This window comes from Neomonachus schauinslandi, chromosome 15 (genome assembly GCF_002201575.2).
Source record: "Neomonachus schauinslandi chromosome 15, ASM220157v2, whole genome shotgun sequence".
In the NCBI taxonomy this organism is placed as follows: Eukaryota; Metazoa; Chordata; class Mammalia; order Carnivora; family Phocidae; genus Neomonachus; species Neomonachus schauinslandi.
Window position 1 is genome coordinate 45623688 of NC_058417.1, and position 19726 is coordinate 45643413.

Genomic DNA, 19726 nt, shown 5'->3' on the forward strand with positions numbered 1-19726 from the left:
ATGAGGAAGAAAGAGAATTAGGATATCACTGTTTTGATCAATGATTGCTAGCATCCCCAAAAAGAGAAGCTACCAGACAGTACTGCCTCCTGATAGAACACAACAACCTAGGAAAAATCTTGTCCCCCAAAATTAAACTTGAAACTGATTAAGTCTTTGGATTCAACTTCCAAATCCTCAGGAAATTATATATAGACAGGAACAGGTTAAACCATCATGGGGATGCAATAAGCAAAATCCAAAGAGTAACAAACCCCATAATAAGCAGCCCAATTTCTTAAAAAAACAGAGACTAAAAGACCTAACAATCAACTTTAATTTTATGAAATTATGAGATAACTGAAAACTGAGTAGATATCTGATATTAAATGGTTTTTAAAAACTTTTTATTATGAAAATTCTCAAACATGCACAAAAATAAAAAGGTAATACAATGAACCCTCATGTTCTCATCACCCAGCTTCAACAACTGAGAGATACTATTATTTTTTATCTATATTCCACCACCTTTTTTAAACTGGAGTATCTTAAGGCAAGTCTCAAATATCATGTAACTTCACTCAAAAATATTTAAGTATGTGTCTCTTTCAGATAAGGACATTTTTTTAAAAAGTCATAATACCATTATCACACCTAAAAAAATGAACACTAGATGGTATTAAGGAATTATTGACAATTTTCTTGGATGTGTGATAATGGTTAACAAAAGACACTTAACTAAAATACTTACAAATGAAGTGAGAGCTGCAATCTGCTTCAAACTGATATGGAAGGATGGTTGTTGGGTGGATGAGGCAAGATGTTCACAGGTTGATGGTTACTGGGAGGGGTGATAGCACTTGGGGTTACTTATACTATTCTTTTTTCTGTTTGGAATTTTTGTCAGGTGAGTAATGATAGTATAATTAACACAAACAGAAGCAGCACATGAAAGTTCAAAGATTTCTTTTAAATGTACCTATTAGAACCAGACACAAAATACACTGTAATATTAGATTATGCCACCTAACATTTATTTTATCTTGCTTTTCAAAAATCAATAAATGTTCTAATTTTTTAAAGTTTAGTTTTAGGTTAATCTTCAAGATCTGACAGTACACATGTGGCAGATTCTGTAAAGACTCCTTCTTCCCTGATAATAAAACCCATTTCAAAGGGGTAAGACACCACCAAAGCCCTAAGGCAGAAGTTGTGTTTGATCCAAATAAATCATGATATTCTCATTCCCTTGGGCAGTGACTGGCCTAGGGATGACCAGGTGACCCAGCTCTGACCAATGAAATGTAAACAAGTCTTCTGATTGGGATGTCTGGGAAAGTTTTTACTTTCCCAGTTAAAAAGGGAAGAGTTTTGGCCGGTTAGCTCTTGTCTCTTTGACTTTCCTCCTAACTAGAATGTGGACAAGAAGGCTAGACAAACAGCAGCCACCCTGTGACCACAAAGCAGCAAGTATAAAAATAAAAGCCAACATACCCAAGATGGTAGAACAGAAAGGTATCAAGAGCCTGGGTCACTAACTATGGAGGAAACAATTATACTAGCTCTGGACAGTCTACCCTCCTAGACTTCTTGTTATGAAAAACAAACTACAATTTGCTTAATCCAATATAGTGGGATTTTTGTTTCTTGTAGCTGAACATATTTCTGATAGAATGTAATCCATTAAGAAATATAAGTCATAAAAACTGAATTAAAAAAGTACCAAAAATGTCCACTTCATAAGAGTAAAGGGGCTAAAAACAAATCTAAGTTAATATAAGACAATCAAATTAGGAAAGGAGAATATTTATTACACAAATATTAAAATCTATACATTCTTAGCTGATGATATATACTTGATTAAAAAGTCTTTTACTTTGGATATATGCATCATTTCCTTCATTGTGGTGTCTCTACTTCTCAGATGTATTAACCCATTCTCCAAAGTAGCTTCAGTAACCAAAACTGTGAACAGGATACTCATTTCATCATATCTAAGGAAAAAAGTAGTTAAACAAAATACATGAGCACAAATATAAATTGTAAATTCACCATGTTACCAGGTTTAATTACTTTAGAATCCGGCCACTTTCCAGAGTCATAAAACTCAAAAGCAGGGCTTGAGAGTTGGACCAAAAAACACTTTTTTTAAAGTTTCTGAACCATATTCAAAGTAAATTTCTCAGAAAGTTTCTCTGACTTATTGTAATAGATGAAAAATCATAAAAGAAAATAAAATCTAAGAAATAAACACTGGTACCTCAACACATCATTTGGAGTGAAATTATAGATGAACCTCAGAATAATATCAGACTTTTGGTACTTGTATATAATCCAAGAAACATTACTTTAGACTAAAGTCTCTTACAATACTACTCTGATAAAGATCTTGTATACAACAAATTATACCAAAATCATGCTTACTTAATATATAACTTAGAATGCTAACTTATCATTTCTAGTTCAGCAATAACTGAATATATCCACACTGGCCTTCTTTCTGTTTACCCAAGATACATGATCTCATTGTCTGTTTTCTTTGTAGGACTCCGTCAGAAATTATTTATCTGTTTACTTGTTTACTGTCTACTTTGTCCTACTAGAATATAAGCTTCGTAAGAACAGGAAATTTTTCTGTCTTGTTTACTGCTGTTATCAAAGTGCATAAAACACAGTTAAGTGTGGGGGCACCTAGGTGGCTCAGTCAGTTGAGCAACAGATTCTTGGTTTTGGCTTGGGTCATGATCTCAGGGTCGTGTGATCGAACCTGCAGTGGACTCCACACTCAGTGTGAAGTCTGCTTGAGATTGTCTCCCTCTCCCTTCCCCTATTTGCGTGTGCACACGCATGCAACCCCCTCCCCAAATAAATAAATAAAATCTTTTTAAAAAATCCTTTTAAAAAAACCATAGTAGGTACGCTTAATAAATATTTCATTAAAAATATCCTGGGATAATAAAGCCTTTACCATTCAAAAGACAACTCTAACTTGATAATGTTTACTCAATTATCCTTAAATGACTCAAAGGATAAGATTTTAGAACTCAGGGACTGGAGAGTTCAAGCACCACCACTTTGTTTTATATATAATGAAACCATTAATTGCTTTATCTATAGAAACTTATTTTTCCTCTGACATCATCTGAAAGGTGATTTTAACAAGTTACTAGAGAACTGAAGAGAAAAACAAAGTTTCCCAACTTTTCACCCAAAAGATAGATATTCAACACAAAAAGCTACGAAGGTAACAAAATAAACGCAAAGGAGGGAAGAATGGATTACTTCAAAAATGGAAGTTAATGAAATAGCAGGGGCTAAGACTGGAGACAGAAGATCAATCAGGAGATTACTACAAGAATCCAGCCAGAAGGAGCACCTGGGTGGCTCAGTTGGTTAAGCGTCTCTGCATTCGGCTCAGGTCATGATCTCGGGGTCCTGGGATCGAGCCCCACATCAGGCTCCCTGCTCAGCGGGAAGCCTGCTTCTCTCTCTCCCTCTGCCCTGCCCTCCGCCACTCATGCTCTATCTCTCAAATAAATCAATAAATAATCTTAAAAAAAAAAAAAGAATCCAGCCAAAAGACACTGGTGACTTTAATGTGGGTAGTGCAGTGAGGATGGAAAGAGATGGATCTGATACTATTTAGGAGGCAGGCTGACAACATTTAGTGATGAACTGGGATGGAGAGAAAGGAAGAGGAAGGAGTTAAGGACAATAAATCCAGGTATCAGTCTGGAGCAACTGGGTGAATAGAGGTGATCACTGAAACTAGTTCTCTGTCCCTTGTCTGGGATGGAATTATCTTCCACTCAGCCTCAGAATGAACCACAGCACCAACAAGGAAAAGGCACTCCATTCGTGTTCCCTCAATCCTGATTCAATAAATGCATATATACATAATTGCATCCCTGATAAAATGATAAACTCAGGTGCACATACTACATGACATTAAGTCTTGAACTTGCACATAATATGTGCTCAAATATACCAATGAATATTGTTCCCTGCTGTAGCAATTAACTAGGGGTATGGGGTATAAATGGGAAAGTTAGGAATAATTTTAAATTGTATTTTATATATATATATTTACATTTATTTAGAAGGATATTTAGAAGAGATTTCTATTACTCGTAAAGAAACATATGATCAAAAACTCTGAACATACATATTTTAGTGACAAGACAATCTTACTTTGAATAAAGTTGTTCAAATGAGGACTGCACAGTTTCCATATAACCAGGCCACACAGAAATTCCATTTTCTAGTAATTCATTAAATAACCCTTGACAGACCTGAGGAAAAAAATACAAACAGTTCAAATATGAACGAAATAAAAGTAGCTAGAATGACTACCCTGTTTTTGTGAAACCACAAATCACTTTTTTCAGTCCTTAACACGAGGCATAAATTCTTATAGTTATGTGATCATATTGTTTACAATTCGTAACTGTATACTTATAAATTGCATAGTTCCTCTGAAAATGAAGAAATTAAGCACTGCAAAGCTAAATACGAAATGCAAATCTTCCCTAAGAGAAAATTTTATAACAGATATAAGCATTTTTATCATCATCATTATCCTTCAAAACAGGAACAAAACCAAAACAGATTCTGTCAGAGAAAAGCAGTAAGTGCAAAGGGCCGTGCTAACTGTGAGCTCATCTGAGAGCTGGCAACTGAGCCCCAGGGTTACACCACCACGTCAGAAAGAGAAGAAAGAGCCAGTAAAGGAAACAAAGGAGGAGTAGCCAGACAAGTATGAGGAAAACGAGGAGAGTGGTGTTCTGAAGCCAACTAAAGAAAACGTTTCAAGAAGAGAATGACTGGTTTTAGTGGGAATGCTGGACACAAAGCCTGACTGGAAATACAGAATAATGAGTAATATTACATAATATTTTACATAATATACATATTTTACAATACATAATAAACTTTACTGTTTTCTTCACAAGCAATGGTGAGGCAAAACAAAGCAAAAATTTTATTTTTATTTTTTTAAAGATTTTATTTATTTGACAGAGACACAGAGAGAGAGGGAACAGAAGCAGGGGTGAGTGGGAGAGGGAGAAGCAGGCTTCCCGAGGAGCAGGGAGCCCAATGTGGGGCTCGATCCCAGGACCCTGGGACCATGACCTGAGCCGAAGGCAGACGCTTAATGACTGAGCCACCCAGGCGCTCCCAAAGGAAAAATTTTAAAGATTTTATTTATTTATTTCAGAGAGAGAATGAGAGAGAGCACATGAGAGGGGGGAGGGGCAGACAGAGAAGCAGACTCCCTGCCGAGCAGGGAGCCCGATGCGGGGACTCCAGGATCATGACCTGAGCCGAAGGCAGTCGCTTAACCAACTGAGCCACCCAGGCGCCCCTCCCAAAGGAAAAATTTTAAATACCCTTAACAAACCAGAACTAAAACTCTAGAGCAGGATTTCTCCCCTTACACACTGCTGACGTTAGGATATTTAGCAGCATCCGTGGCCTCCCTGAGATGCCTATAGCACTCCCGTTCCCACTTGTGACAACCAAAAATGTCGCCAGACAACACCAAATGGCCCAGCGGGGGAGGGTGGCCGTGGTGGGTGGGGCAGGGCATGCTTGAGCTACAGCACTGTTTCTCAAACTTCAGCAGATATTGGAATCCCCTGGAGGGCTTGTCAAACACAGGTTGCTCTGCCTCATTACCAGAGTCTCTGATTCAGCAGCTCTGGGGTGAGGACCAACAATGTGCATTTCTAACAAGTTCCCAGGGAAAGACCAATGAGTGTGAAGGTACTTGATATTCTGGGGATAGGTGAGAATATAAATATTAATAAGTCTAAGAAGTTAACAGAGAAAAATAAACATCATTGTGGATTTTATTTTAAAAAGTTAGTGGTTGACAACAAAAACATCTGCTCTTCCTATTGGGAGGTAGAAGAGAAGTAGCTCTGGCCTGAGTAAGGAAATGAGAACCCCCACACCATGAGAATACAAACAGGTGCAGACAATCTGGAGACAATCTCACTGACAATAGTGAAATTAAGGATATGTGTCCATTTTATCCAGAAATTCCATCTCCATGTATATAACCAGCAAAACCCCTTGCATAACCCAGAATGTTCTATGCTACCACTGAGGGAAAAAAAAGTTAACAGAATGAGATTTACAACATACTCTCTTTCGGTAAATTAAAAACACCCAAGGGACAAAATACTACTATGTTCTTATACGTAAACAAAACCAAAACAAAACAAGACCTGCAATTGCAATGGCAAAAATTTAGGGAGCAGAGTTCTTTTTTGTCCTTCAAGCAAAACAAAACAAAACAAAAACCCAAGGACCTTCTACTACAAGGGTCTTGGGGAGGCTGCCACAACCCCAGGGGGAAAAGTGGAAATTAAACCACTACCTTCCCTTCCCCTGAGTGCACTATCCGCACCTTCCCAGACCTCTCCACAGGAGCCTTAGAAAGCTGGGTGAATCTTGCTAGTGTCCTCACTCAGGTGCTGGGTGGGTCTGAGTCACCCAGGACCCAGCATGACTGCTGAACGGGTGTCTGGAAAGAAACTAAAACCACCCTCCTGGCTTCTCAAGAGTGTTTAATTAGACCAGATAGATTAGAAGAACCAAAATAAGGTATAGATCTAGAACCTGTGCTTATGCCAATAAGTATCAAAAGTGTTAGGTTAAAAATGTAAGTGGGCAAGAAATAATTCACTAGACATCTGTACGAATATTTGATTACCAAAACTATGCATACTCATTTGAAAAAGGCAACTATGAGTAAGCATGACTTTAACAGCAAAATCACTGAGCTGTATGCAGCTTCTTTTATATACTATGCTTCAAATTATCTATAATAAACCATAGTATTTATCCACAGCTATTTAATTAAATTTTTAAAAAAGCATATGAATAAAAATTTTAAATGGTAGTTACTCATTTATTTGAAGTAATGGTTATAATTAAAATCATGATACTAAAACTCATTTAACCCACCTGTCTTAATTCCACCGTTGGGCCTCTTCCCACATCCAAAGCAACCTTAACAGGGGCTAAACAAGGGTGAAGTTTAAGTACCTAAAGCAATTTAAAGAGGGGGGGGGGTGGAAAGGATAGCACATCTTGTTTAAATACAACACAAGCACTATCAAACATGGAACTTCTTAAACCATAAAAATTTTGTGTGAAAATGGAAGCTAGCTGAGGTCATCAATCATGTAATGATGTACTCAGCTGGCTATCATCTAGCTGCTCATTGATTTCTCCACTAGATGTTCTGCAGAAGTAAGTTCACTTGATACTCTCCCGTTTTCTGACAACTCCACTTTCCCTCAATCCAGATGCCCCTTCCGGGTATCACTGCCCTCCCTACCCAGCCCCAGCCATGGGACTCCTCAATTGAACTTTCTCTTGCCAAAACCTACCACTCTTCTTATTCATCCATCCACTCAACCAACATCTGAATGGCTCCTTGGTGCCAGGAACAGCTCCAGATACTAGGGACAAAACTCCTTGCCCCTCATGGTGGGGACAGAGATAATAAACAAGTAAATAATATATTTGAAGGTGGTTAAGTGCTTTAAAAAAGCGGGGGAGGAGATAGGAAGTGCTGGAGAGGGGTGGGTTGGAGAGGACTGTTTGCAATTTTAAATAAGGTGGTAAGAGGTCTCTCTGAGGTGACATTTGACCAAAGACTTAAAAGGTGGTTCTGGATCCTGGAGGGAAAGCATTTCAGGCAAAGGGGAGAACAAATGACAAAGTTCTGAGCTGGAAGCATGACTGACATTTTCTAGAAACAGCAAAGGGGTCTGTGCTATTGGAACAGAGTGAGTAAGGTGGGGGGTGGAGGAGGAGGTCAAAAGGGAAGGGTTTTGTAAAACACTTTAGGGGCTTTGCCTTTTCCTCTGAAGGAAACAAGGAGCTTAGTGGAGTGTTCTGAGCAGCGGGGCCAAGTAACATGTACCTTTTAAAAGGGCCACTCAGTGCTAGTGGGAGGAGATGGTGGTGGCTTAGATCAGAGTGGAAGGAGGGCAAGTGGTAAGAAATGGTCAGATTCAGGATATATTTTGAAGACAGAGTCAAATGGTTTTTGCTGATGATTTGGATGTGGGCTATGAGAGAAAGAAAGGATCCCTCGTTTGCTATATATCCTATAAATTCCAAGCCCTAGAACAATTCTATAATGCGACTTTCTTTATGGGCATATCAGGCTAAATGAACACTGCATAATAAATCACTCAGCTATGCAAAGTGGTACTACAAATTCATGGTTTCCAAACCCAGTTGAGGACTCAACATGTTGCAACTTTTGATTTGGGGCAGCTCCCTTTCACATTCAAGGGGAATATGAATACTCTAAATTCTTGCCACTTAAACCTCTACTCCTCCACATTTTAAGCTAATAATCCTGCTTTCTAATTCCCTAAGAAAATAGAGGATATGAGGAAAACTTCCTTCAAAGGCTAACCAGCCCTGGTAGCCTATTTATATCTATACCATCATTTCTCTCCTCTGTGCTTTTTCAAATAACTCCTTTTCAAGACCAATCCCTCCACTGGTGTTCTTGATTCTGTTTTGACCCTTCATGTTTCTTCCAAAATCTCGCTTCTTTAGGCATTTATTTTCTTTCCTATAGCTTCAGTCCCTCTTCTCTCTTGATTGTGGGCCCATAAACATGTCCTTGACCCAGGCCCAAAGATAGCTCCTGTGATCTAGTGAATAGCCACTTGCGGTCAGACTAGAAGCAGAGAGGTCAATCTCACAAGTCTTGCTAGTCTGACATAGTCCTGCTTAACACTCTGATACAAATAAATGGAAGCCACTGAGGGAAAGGCTCAGGGGCTAAGAATCAGAGATTGCTCTCTACCTGTCTGCCAGGACCAAAGAGAAATGCCTCTGAGATTACCCAATAGGAATGCCTTGTTCTATTCTGTGAGAACCTGCTTATTACTCCTGTGGCCAGATTCTAAAAAATGAAAAATGTAAAATAACCTGCATGGAAAGAAATTTGCTATTCACAGTTTGTGTTAAAAATCCAAGCCCACTAACATATGATGGAAAAACATGTATTTTTAGTTTCCCAAGTTTATCTCTGAAATATCAAAAGCACCTTTCTATGAAGATTCTTCTTCCTTGTAAAGGAGTTCTCTGTGAGCTGGAAAGAATCATAGAGGTAAGCCAGCACACCTCGGTCCAGATTTCCATTAACAGATAAAACATATGGAACCACATTTTTTCGTCCATCTCGGCCCTTCACAGAAAAGTAGAACAAAAATACAGAATCTGTTAGCAGAGCTCTCTCTTAAAACTATAGACTTATAGAATCAGAACACAAACTTACAAATTCATTCTACAAAGCATCCACTCCGGGCAAACCCTGTGCTAGGCACTGGGCCCACAAAAATGGTTATGACCTATTTCCTGCTCTCAGGGAGATCAGGGTTTAGATCAGTGAGTCTCAACTGGCTATGTATTAGAACTGCCTTGAATTTTAAAACGTAAAGGTTTTATGCTTGGGCCCCACTCCCAGAGATTCTGAACTACCTGGATGGGAGTGGGACCTCAGCATCACTATTTTTCCAATGGTCCCTAGGTGAGCATTATAATGAAGAGGATAATATTATAATAAAAGTTCAGCAGGGCCCTTAGAGAAAAAAACTGGTATGGTTAGGGATAGGGGTTTGGAGTATAATCTCTGGAAATGTAAAGTTTTTATAATAAGCAAACCTCTTTTAAAAACCTGGTTTGGGGTATTTACTTTAAGGGTATTTACTTTACTTTATAATTAAGAATATAAAATATACTATAATGCATGATATAAATCAGGGATGGATAAACAGACTTATTATTGCCTTTCTTTTAAACTGGTAATCACCTCAAATTTTTTTCAATGTCAATCATAAAAATCTAAAAGGTTTTGCATATAAACAGTTCTACCTTCATTCTTTTTTTTTTTACTATCATCACAGTCATCTGAACATTCATGTAATTCTCTAATACTTAAAAAAACAATTTGTCAATCCTCAACTTCTATTAATTATCCATGATCAAGCACAGTCTTCATTAACACATGTGTATTGGCTTTTTTTATTAAAGATTTTACTTATTTATTTGACAGAGAGAGACAGCGAGAGAGGGAACACAAGCAGGGGGAGTGAGAGAGGGAGAAGCAGGCTTCCCGCTGAGCAGGGAGCCCGATGCAGGGCTTGATCCCAGGATCCCGGGTTCATAACCTGAGCCGAAGGCAGATGCTTAACGACTGAGCCATGCAGGCGCCCCTTTTAAAAAAAATATTTATTTATTTGAGAAAGAGAGAAAGAAAGTATGTGAGCATGTGTGGGGGGCAGAGGGTGAGGGAGAAGCAGACTCCCCACTAAGCAGAGAGCCTGACGTGGGGCTTGATCCCAGGACCCTGAGATCATGACCTGAGCCGAAGGCAGACGCTGAACAACTGAGCCACCCAGGCGCCCCTGTATTGGCATTTTAAACCCATTTTAATGGCATATGGTACTGTAAAGATTAATGTAAATTTGTCCTCAAAAGGCAATACTCTTAAAATAAGATGAAATCAGACAGGGAGACAAACCATGAGAAACTCTTAACTCTAGGAAACAAACAGGGTTGCTGGAGGGGAGGTGGGTGGGGGGATGGGGTAACTGGGTGATGGGCATTAAGGAGGGCACTTGATGTAATGAGCACTGGTGTTATATGCAACTGATGAATCACTGAATTCTACCTTTGAAACTAATAATACACTGTATGTTAATTAATTGATTTTAAATTTTAAAAAAAGGCAGTACACTTCCTGAAATCTGGGATTCTATTCTAACTTTATTAGTTGGTCTTTTACACATTTATAGAACTGATACTTAATATAACTCTGAGGCGCTGCAAGCTACTGTGGTGCCATTTGAATATAAAAAAAGACTAAATCATATTTAAATATTAAGAAGACTTTAATGTTTTCTTTCTTTTTTTTTTTTTTAAGATTTTATTTTTAAGTAATCTCTGCGCCCAGTATGGGGCTTTGAACTCACAACCCAGAGATCAATCGAGTCGCACACATGCTCTACAGACTGAGCCAGCCTGGTGCACCTATTGTTTTCTAATTCTTTGAAAATTTCATATCCAAGGATGCAGAGATATCCGATGGCAACTCTTATTAGCTAAAATATCTGATTTCTCATACCATCCAGAATGAATTTCTATCCTAACTCTGTTCTTCAGGCTTTACTGATCTGCTTTACCACTCTCTAAAAATCCCTCCAAGAATATATTTAGATGTTAACTGTAAAATTCACTAAAAACAAATACAAAATAGCCTAAGAAGCCTTTCAAAAAAGCATATTAAATGGCAGGAATTCAGGGCGCCTGGGTGGCTCAGTTGTTAAGTGTCTGCCTTGGGCTCAGGTCATGATCCCAGGATCCTGGGATCAAGCCTCACATCCGGCTCCCTGCTCCGCAGGAAGCCTGCTTCTCCCTCTCCCACTCCCCCTGCTTGTGTTCCCTCTCTCGCTGTGTCTCTCTCTGTCAAATAAATAAATAAAATCTTTAAAAAAAAAAAAATGGCAGGAATTCTATTTATTATTTTATAACACTTTATTATGTCAACTAATGATGAACAATTTTGAGAACTGTGGAAATGGAAGAGCAACAATTTAACAGAGAGTGAAACTCTGCAAAATAAAGTTTTTCATTGAGACAGTGAAAGTTACCACAATAATGAACAAAATAAGAGACTAACAGCCATGACAAAGAGATTGTCTTTAAATTCCTAGTTATAAGATTGGGGTGCCTGGTTGGCTCAGTCAGAAGACCATGCGACTCTTGATCTTGGCGTTGTGAGTTGGGTGTAGACTACTAAAAAAATTAATGAACTTGAAAGAAAATTAAATTCCTAGTCACAAGATTGATTGGTTTTTAACTATGATAATGACTATTTAACTATAATGACTATGATAACCAAGTTAAGTTTCATATGAGAGCTGAATATCGCAAAATAAAATGTGATGGTGTTGGGGTTATGGGAAAATATTCATAAATAACCTTTTTAATTTTTTATTAATCTTACTTGTATTTAAAATTAATCTACTTTCTCTAATAAGATGAGAACTACTACGTTTTAATTATTTTCAAGTTCCAAATACCTTTCTTCACTGAGAAGACTGTATTAGTCACCAAATAGCACATAAAACTCGAGCTGTGGCCAGTCAGAAAATCTAAACATTCAAACCTGGAACCGCTCAAGAATGGGTCAGCATAGGGCTCAGCCACAATTCTATCCATCCACATGGCTTCTAAAACTTTGCACCCACGGGGCACCCTGAGTGACTGTCCTTGCACTTCAGAAATACATACTGCAGTATTAAGAGGTCATGGGGCCTCATGTCTGCAACCCGTTCTCAAATGGTTTCAGAAATGATCAGTTAGAGAATATGGGTAAAGGATGGATAGGAGCTTAAGGTAAAACATACGTGTAATTGAGACTCATTTCCAGGACACATGTGTAAAAGTTCACGGTCTCCTAGATTCCACAGGGTCTCTATTAGCTCCTTTCCCCATGGGAAATTGTAATAAAGGTGGTTTCCTTTTCGTCCCTCTTCATCCTGACAATCACTGCTGCTGAAGTTAGATGGACTCACAGCAAACTGGAAAAGAGAGTTTGTTTGTTTGTTTTTAAAGATTTTATTTATTTATTTGACAGAGAGAGACACAGCGAGAGCAGGAACACAAGTAGGGGGAGTGGGAGAGGGAGAAGCAGGCTTCCCGCTGAGCAGGGAGCCCGATGAGGGGCTCGATCCCAGGACCTTGGGGCCATGACCTGAGCCAAAGGCAGACGCTTAACGACTGAGCCACCCAGGCACCCCAAGAAAGTTTGTTTCATTAATTTATGAAACTAAATGTTAAAACGCAAAGTTACCTGAGACTTTTATGTGGCCACTGAATGAAACTGGTCAGGTCCCATATAAAAACTATAAAGTTCAGTTAAATATGAGCCAATGTATTGCTAAAAATACTGTTTTTAGCCTGAAAGAACTACAGAGAAAAACTGCTGGAGTGATCTAGCTTTTTTTTGGCCAGTTAATAAGAAGGGAAGGTGACCATAAAGTAAGAGGGATAGAGAAGAAAGTGTATACTCACCATTCTTATCCTCTGTGAAGAGTGTGATTATTTGTAATTATTCCACTTAATTGAGTGGGTGTTTGGGGATTTTAAGAATTGGAGAAAAGCAAGACAATGGTGAGCCACAAATACCTACTCTTTCCTCTTCAGCATGTACTAAAACTTGATGATAAATCACAGAACCATCTTGACAAATATGGAGAGTTCATGGACGGAGGCAGTGAGCAAAGGTTGAAGCTTTAAGGGTGTGCAAAGGTCAAACTCTATACCAGCCAGGAATGCCAGGTGAGGCATCTGAACTCTACCTCAAATGCAAAGGCTTATCAACAAAAGCTTCTGAGCAAGAGAGACATCAACAGATATTTTTTAACAAAGTAACTTTTTATATGGAACAATGAAAATCATTACAAAGAGGCTTTTATTTGTACTTACTGATTTATTAGAGCTGTCTCTTACAAACATAACAGCCCCACATCAATAAAATTTCATTTATTGTAGAGAAGTATTATCTCTGACACACTAAGACACTTCACCTATTAATTCGTAAATTAAGGGTATACCTTTCTCCACCACAGGAGTCGATGACGTAACCAGAAATCAAGCCACTGGCCTGCAGTTCTTGCTGAAGTAAACCAAACCAGTGAAGCCTCAGTCTTCTCACCGATTCTTTGGATAGCAGAAATATCAGATAGTTACTTACTTGAAGATTATATAATCTATCCTAAAGTGAAAGTGACTGGTTCTTGATTAAATACAAGGCCAAGTTATTTGCCATTTTTTGGTACCTTTTAACACCATCAGATGTCTGCTTAGTATCAGGATGAAAACACACTCCAATCTGAGCAAGGCCATAAGGTAGTCTCTTGTTTACCAGATCCAGGGAATTAACATAGTGCTCCAAAGCACCTGTCAAAAGATAAATCTGTCACTGTATAAATCTATAAACCCAAGTCATAAGGGTCAATTTATAAACAAATTAATATAATAATGCTAACACAGCAGTGCAAGTACCACAGAACTATTCAGGCAGATCTTAATTACTACTTAGTTTCCCCACAACTTTTTAACTTGATTTTCAAATCTACAAGAAAGTTGATAGTACAATAAATACCTGTACACTCTTCAGCTAGATTCACCAATTGTCAACATTCTGCCACCTTTTCTCCTTGTTCACCCCAAAACATTTCAGCATGTGTCTCCTAAAATTACTCTCTATACCATTATTACACCTTAAGATTAATCATAATACCGTAATTTTATATAAAATATGGTCGATATTCTATTTTCTCCAATTGTCACTCAAAATGTCATTTATTGTTGTTCTCTTTTTCCCTAATTAAGACTCCTGCTCTGCATTTTGATTAGGTCTCTTTAATCTGGAACATTTCCCCTGATTCCTCCCTCCTTTTCTAACTTTTAATGACATTGACTTTTGGTTTGAGCCCAGACCAGTCATACTCGAGATTTGGCTGATTGTTTCATCAACTTGGGTAAATCATTTTTAGCAGAAATAAATACTACACAGTTGATGTATATGTCTTCTTGCATTCTAACAGGAAGAAAATAGTATCAAATTATCCCGTATTAATGAAACTAAATTTGATTACCTGGTTAGGTAGTGAATATCCATTCCCCAACAATATCCTGCTCAACAATCTTCCACCCAACATTTTAGAATCCATTGATGATCCTGCCTCAATCAATTATTATAATGGGGATTACAAAAATCACAAAATGGTGATTTTTCTGTCTTTCCTTCTACATTTATTACATAGCTTCTGTAAAAAAGTAAACTTTCTCCACCTCCTTCCCCTACCAGCAGCCTCAACTATTTACTTTTCTGATTAACACTATAAATTTTTAATTTTAATGTGTTATGATCTATTACCATCAATACTTAATACTGTTTGTCTCAAATTTAGCCAGTGGGAGTCTAGTTCAAGCCACCATCTGTCCTTTTCACATGACCTCACCAGTCTTCAAGTAATTCTTTGTTTCCTAGCACCATAAAACGTCCCAAACTCACCTTGTACTTTCCCTGCCCCAGACCTGGGATAAGCCATTTCTTCAAGCACTGGTTCATTTTAGAAATCAAAATATGGGTACTAGGTGTGTTCACTGCTATTGTCATTATTTCTAGGCCCTTTCAATGAAGAAAGTTAAGAATAATGTTTTTTAAAATTATAAGGTCATACTGATATTGCTGATTCAAATTTAACATTGCAAAGTTTATCCTTGTGTTCTTTTATATTTGTATCTCTTTTTTCTCACAGTGAAAATTTTGGTTCCTAATAACATTTATCCATCTATTTGCTTTATAACATACGAAATAGCTTCAGAATTATAATTCCAACATTTCTATTTGGAATAAATCTAAGCTCAAGATTTCGTTGTAGTTCTTTATGCACTTAGATTATGTCCCACTAAATGACAGCACTGTGTTTAAGCTACTTGAGATTTCCACTTCTGGTAATAAATAGTAGATCAGCAAGATAAGAAAAGCTGGTCAAGAAACTTTAAAAAAAAATCTGCTTAAAGACTGAGCTATCAAGGCAGTAAGGACTTGAGGGTCCAAAATATGGAGAGAAGGGAGGAGCAGAGAGGTGAACCCAACATTTAGGGTTGCTTTTCTAAATCTCAAGTAGCAGAGCTGAGAAGCTTCCTAACATCTTAAGGGACTGGGGAGTACAAACACTGTAGTTCCTGTCTCCTCAAGGAGGAGGAGCCCTGGTAAACACCCAGCCTTTCACTAGGGACACTCAAAGGGCTACACTGTAGGAGTGGAGATGAAAACCCTGAAGACCAGCCTCCAATAAACTTAATCCCAGATTGTATTAAGAAGATATGCTCCCACTCTCTGAGGCGTCTGGGCGGCTCGGTCAGTTCAGTGTCTGACTTCGGCTCAGGTCATGATCTCTGGGTCCTGGGATCAAGCCCTGAATGGGCTCCCTGCTCTCTCTCTCCCTCTGCTCCTCCCCCCTGCTTGTGCTCTCTCGCTCTCTCAAATAAATAAAATCTTAAAAAAAAAAAAAAGATACGCTCCCACTCTAGCTGCCTGCCAAAAGCAAAAGTAAATCCTCCCAAGAAAACACCACCCAGAAGCTCAAATTATGTCTAGAGTTTATATACAAACTACACAGAATATCAGGAGACAAGTCCAAATGACCAAAGGCCTAGAGAAAAACAGATATATCTGAGTCATTGGATGTGGACTTTACAAAATGTGTGTTCAAGAAAGTTGATGACAAGATGGGGGTAAGGTCTAACATATGTAATTTGTCACAGGACAGAGGAGAATGGGACAATAACAATATCGGGAAATATAATGGCTGAGAATTTTTTAAAACTATTCATAAGTAGAGGCTACCAAAGTAGTTCAGACATGAAATAAAGAGAGCAAGGACCTTAGGAATAGAAAGAAGTGGTAAACTGGGTAATTCTAAGCTAAAAATACTAGTCAACTAAAGGATTCTGCAAATAAAGGAAAGAAAATGTCTGGTATATCAATGGAGGTTTTGATGAATGGACATCTAAGTGAGCTAAGTTTTTTTTTTTTTAGATTTATTTATTTATTTATTTCAGAGAGAGAGAGAGAGAGCATGCACGAGCCGGGGCGGGGGGCGGGGGGGGGGGCTGTTTAGAGGCAGGAGAAGCAGACTCTTCACTGAATACGGAGCCCAACACGGCGCTCCATCCCAGGACCCTGGGATCATGACCTGAGCCGAAGGCAGATGCTTAACTGACTGAGCCACCCAGGTGCCCTTAAGTTTCATTCTCTAATAGGGATGAAAAGATTGATTTGTTTTGGACATGATAATAAGTAGTGATTTAACTTGCCCCAAATAAAGACATCACGGAATAATTAAAGTAGTACAAATCAAAACTGTCACAAATATTCACCAGTTTGCTTTAGTTTGCTTTAATTATTAAGGGAATTTTTAAAAAGCTATAATGTGGGTACTAATTTTCAGAGAACCATGGACATTGGTTAAATTACTCTGTAGTGCCACTTAATTAAAATAGTAAGGATAGCATTTTGCAAAGATGAGATGCTGTGGCAAGTCTGTCCTGTAAAGAACTTGAATTTTTTTTTTTTCTTCAGAATCTCTGCGACTGTGTTCTATTTGACTTTAAAGGCAAATGATGGAGGCAACTGGCTGGCTCAGAGGAGCAGGGGACTCTTGATCTCAGGGTTGTGAGTTCAAGACCCACCTTGAGTGCAGAGATTACAAAAATAAATAAACTTTAGAGGCAAATGGTGCCCCACAAATTTCTGTGTATTCACTCAAGAATGTTATAAAGCTTGATTAGTTCTATTATTTTTTAGTCGACTCAAAAATCACTTAAAGGGCTCTTCAAACAACAGAGTCGTAGATAGGTTTTCAGTAGGAAAAATTGGGAGAGGGGGATTTTCTTTTTGCTCTAGAAGACCGAGTTCTTGATTAGCCTATTATGTGTAAAATTAAGGAGTAACTGTGGAAATATTTACCAACATCTTGGTAACGACGAACAAATGATTCATATGATTTAATTTACTCCTAATTATAGGGCTGCTCAATTGAACTGTAGGGTTGCCGCATGAAATTGAGAGCGTCACCTGGTCCTTCAAGCCAGATTCTTTAAGGAACAGTAACTATTCCATAGACGAGTTTTCTCCTTGGTAGAAACATTATCAATATACCCAATTACTTCAAAAAGATGAGAACCAGATAATTTCCTTTCCACGTGAATAAAGGATCAGTTGCAATCCGCGAAATCTAGCAAGTCTGCCTTTCCACCCCATCTATTTTGAAGCATGAAATCGTGATGCATACCGTGAAGAAGGTTCTCCCGTAGTTTCCCAGAAGTTTTTAATAAGTTTTCAAGAAATGCTATTAGCTGTTCCTTACTCAGCTCTTTGTCTTGCAAGATTTCGCGTAGAGTTTCTGCGGAAACTAACCTGAAGGCACTGTCCCCAGGCAGCGTAGGGCCAGACTTATGATGGAGGGCATCTACCGGGAAGACCTGCTCCCTGAACACCACCACTGAGGACCACCATTCTGCTGCCAGGTTCTTGCGCAACTCTATGCCCAAGGGGCCAAGGCCGGGGTGGCACCCGCTCAGAAGAGAATGTCGGCTAAGCTGCCGCTTGCTGCCACTGAAGAAATGCCTTCTCTGACAGATCTCTACCAGCTCCTCGCTCCCCTCACCGGACTCGGGGGCTTCGGTCGGCTCGCTCCCCCGGGGCAGCTCCGCGTGCGACCTCACGGGCACTCCGAAGGAAAAACTCCCTTCCAGTAACGGCTCAGGCTGCCCCCCAACCACTCGACCTCCAAACCCAGACAACAGGCACCTGCAGACTTTCTGGCAGGCCCTGACCGCTGCACCAGAACGCATCGCCGCCGGCAGTTAAAACAGCCCAGTCTCCCATTAACTGGTCGATCCCGGGAAACCGCCACAAACAGGAGCCCGGGAGCCAACTGCGCAGGCGCGACGGAAGTAATCAGGCGCGCGGCCGGCCACACCCACGGAAGCGCGTCACCATGTACGGGCTGCTGCCGCCGCGGGCCTGGCCCTGTTGCTAAGGCCGATGCAGACCTCCTGCCGTTTTTCGCCTCCATTAAGCCCTGCCTAATTGTTAGGTCTTTAGCACCCACAAATGTCGTTCCCGTCTACTTTTTCACTATCATGCGGTACTAAGAGTCAGCTTTGCTTCTCAATTTTTTGCAAATCCCATCAAAATACTTAGGCGTTCCCCCAATCACCATTTAAATACACCTTTTCAAATTTAAGCGGTGGCGAAAATAAACCAGTTCCCACTTTCAAAATCTTAGCCCTTTATGGTGGTTTAGAGACCCAGGCCTTAGCTGTTATTCCTTGTAAACGCTGCCGCCATGCAGCCTACCTACAGGAGTGGGGATGGGGCTGGGACGGCGAACCGGGATGAGCTTTACATGGTGGAGCTCTCAGCCAGCAGTGCTTGCACGCCCCCGGGAACATTTTTGAAAAGAGCCGCCCAGCTTTTTTAAACAAGCCGCCCAGGTGAACGTGGAGGCACACTGATAATCTAATATAAAGGCAAGTTCTTCTATCAGAGAACCCTTCTACAGACTCATCAAAACATGCAATAAAATGTGATAGCCTGTTTTTTAACCTAGAAGGCACTTGTGACCTCACAAATGTTCATTTACACACTCAGCCCTCAAAACTGCCCAAATAGTGGAAAGTGGCACAGCCCAGAGGAAAATGGTTGCTTTCCAAAGCCCATGATTCCTACTTCTAGCTTGCCTTGAAGTGGTTAGGGTAACCTTGAAAGATCAATGCAGATGAAAGAACTACTAGATTCTATTAAACTACCAAGGGGCAGTTTATGAAAGGAGGGGGACAGCTTAGCAGTTAATTTTTAACTGTTAATTCACCATTATGTATAACATGTTGCAGGACAGGCTCAAAAACATTCTATACAAGCACGTGTGCAGGAGTTTGTGTAAAAAAAACTTTAAGATCGTTTTGCTGTAGAACAATTTTGTTTAAAAAAAATCTACTTAAATTCCACTAAAATCTGGGCTCTATTATCGTGTTTTCCGATCAGGAAACACACACCAGGGAAGAGGCCTATACACAAATAAATAAAAGCGAGAATGGGGAGAAAAATCACATTTATTAG

At 39.2% G+C, this 19726-nt stretch overlaps 1 protein-coding gene across 1 annotated transcript; it reads right to left on the bottom strand.

The window, feature by feature from the left end:
• Positions 1-1783: 1783 nt before the first annotated feature.
• POLG2 (DNA polymerase gamma 2, accessory subunit) lies at positions 1784-18515 on the bottom strand. Its single transcript, XM_021678415.1, has 8 exons — positions 17895-18515; positions 13866-13986; positions 13641-13746; positions 12432-12605; positions 9068-9208; positions 6955-7035; positions 4171-4271; positions 1784-1973 (listed from the first exon to the last, which is right to left on the bottom strand). Exons 1-8 carry the CDS (start codon positions 18454-18456, stop codon positions 1808-1810), a joined length of 1452 nt encoding a protein of 483 aa, XP_021534090.1. The 5' UTR covers positions 18457-18515; the 3' UTR covers positions 1784-1807.
• Positions 18516-19726: the final 1211 nt, after the last annotated feature.

Excerpts from the sequence above, each read along its gene's own strand:
- POLG2 (XM_021678415.1), bottom strand. The coding sequence starts at position 18,456 with ATGCGTTCTGGTGCAGCGGTCAGGGCCTGCCAGAAAGTCTGCAGGTGC. Across the intron at positions 13,747-13,865 it reads ACATCTGATGGTGTTAAAAG|AATCGGTGAGAAGACTGAGG; the intron begins GTACCAAAAAAT and ends TGCTATCCAAAG. Across the intron at positions 12,606-13,640 it reads GACTCCTGTGGTGGAGAAAG|TTTGCTGTGAGTCCATCTAA; the intron begins GTATACCCTTAA and ends TCTCTTTTCCAG.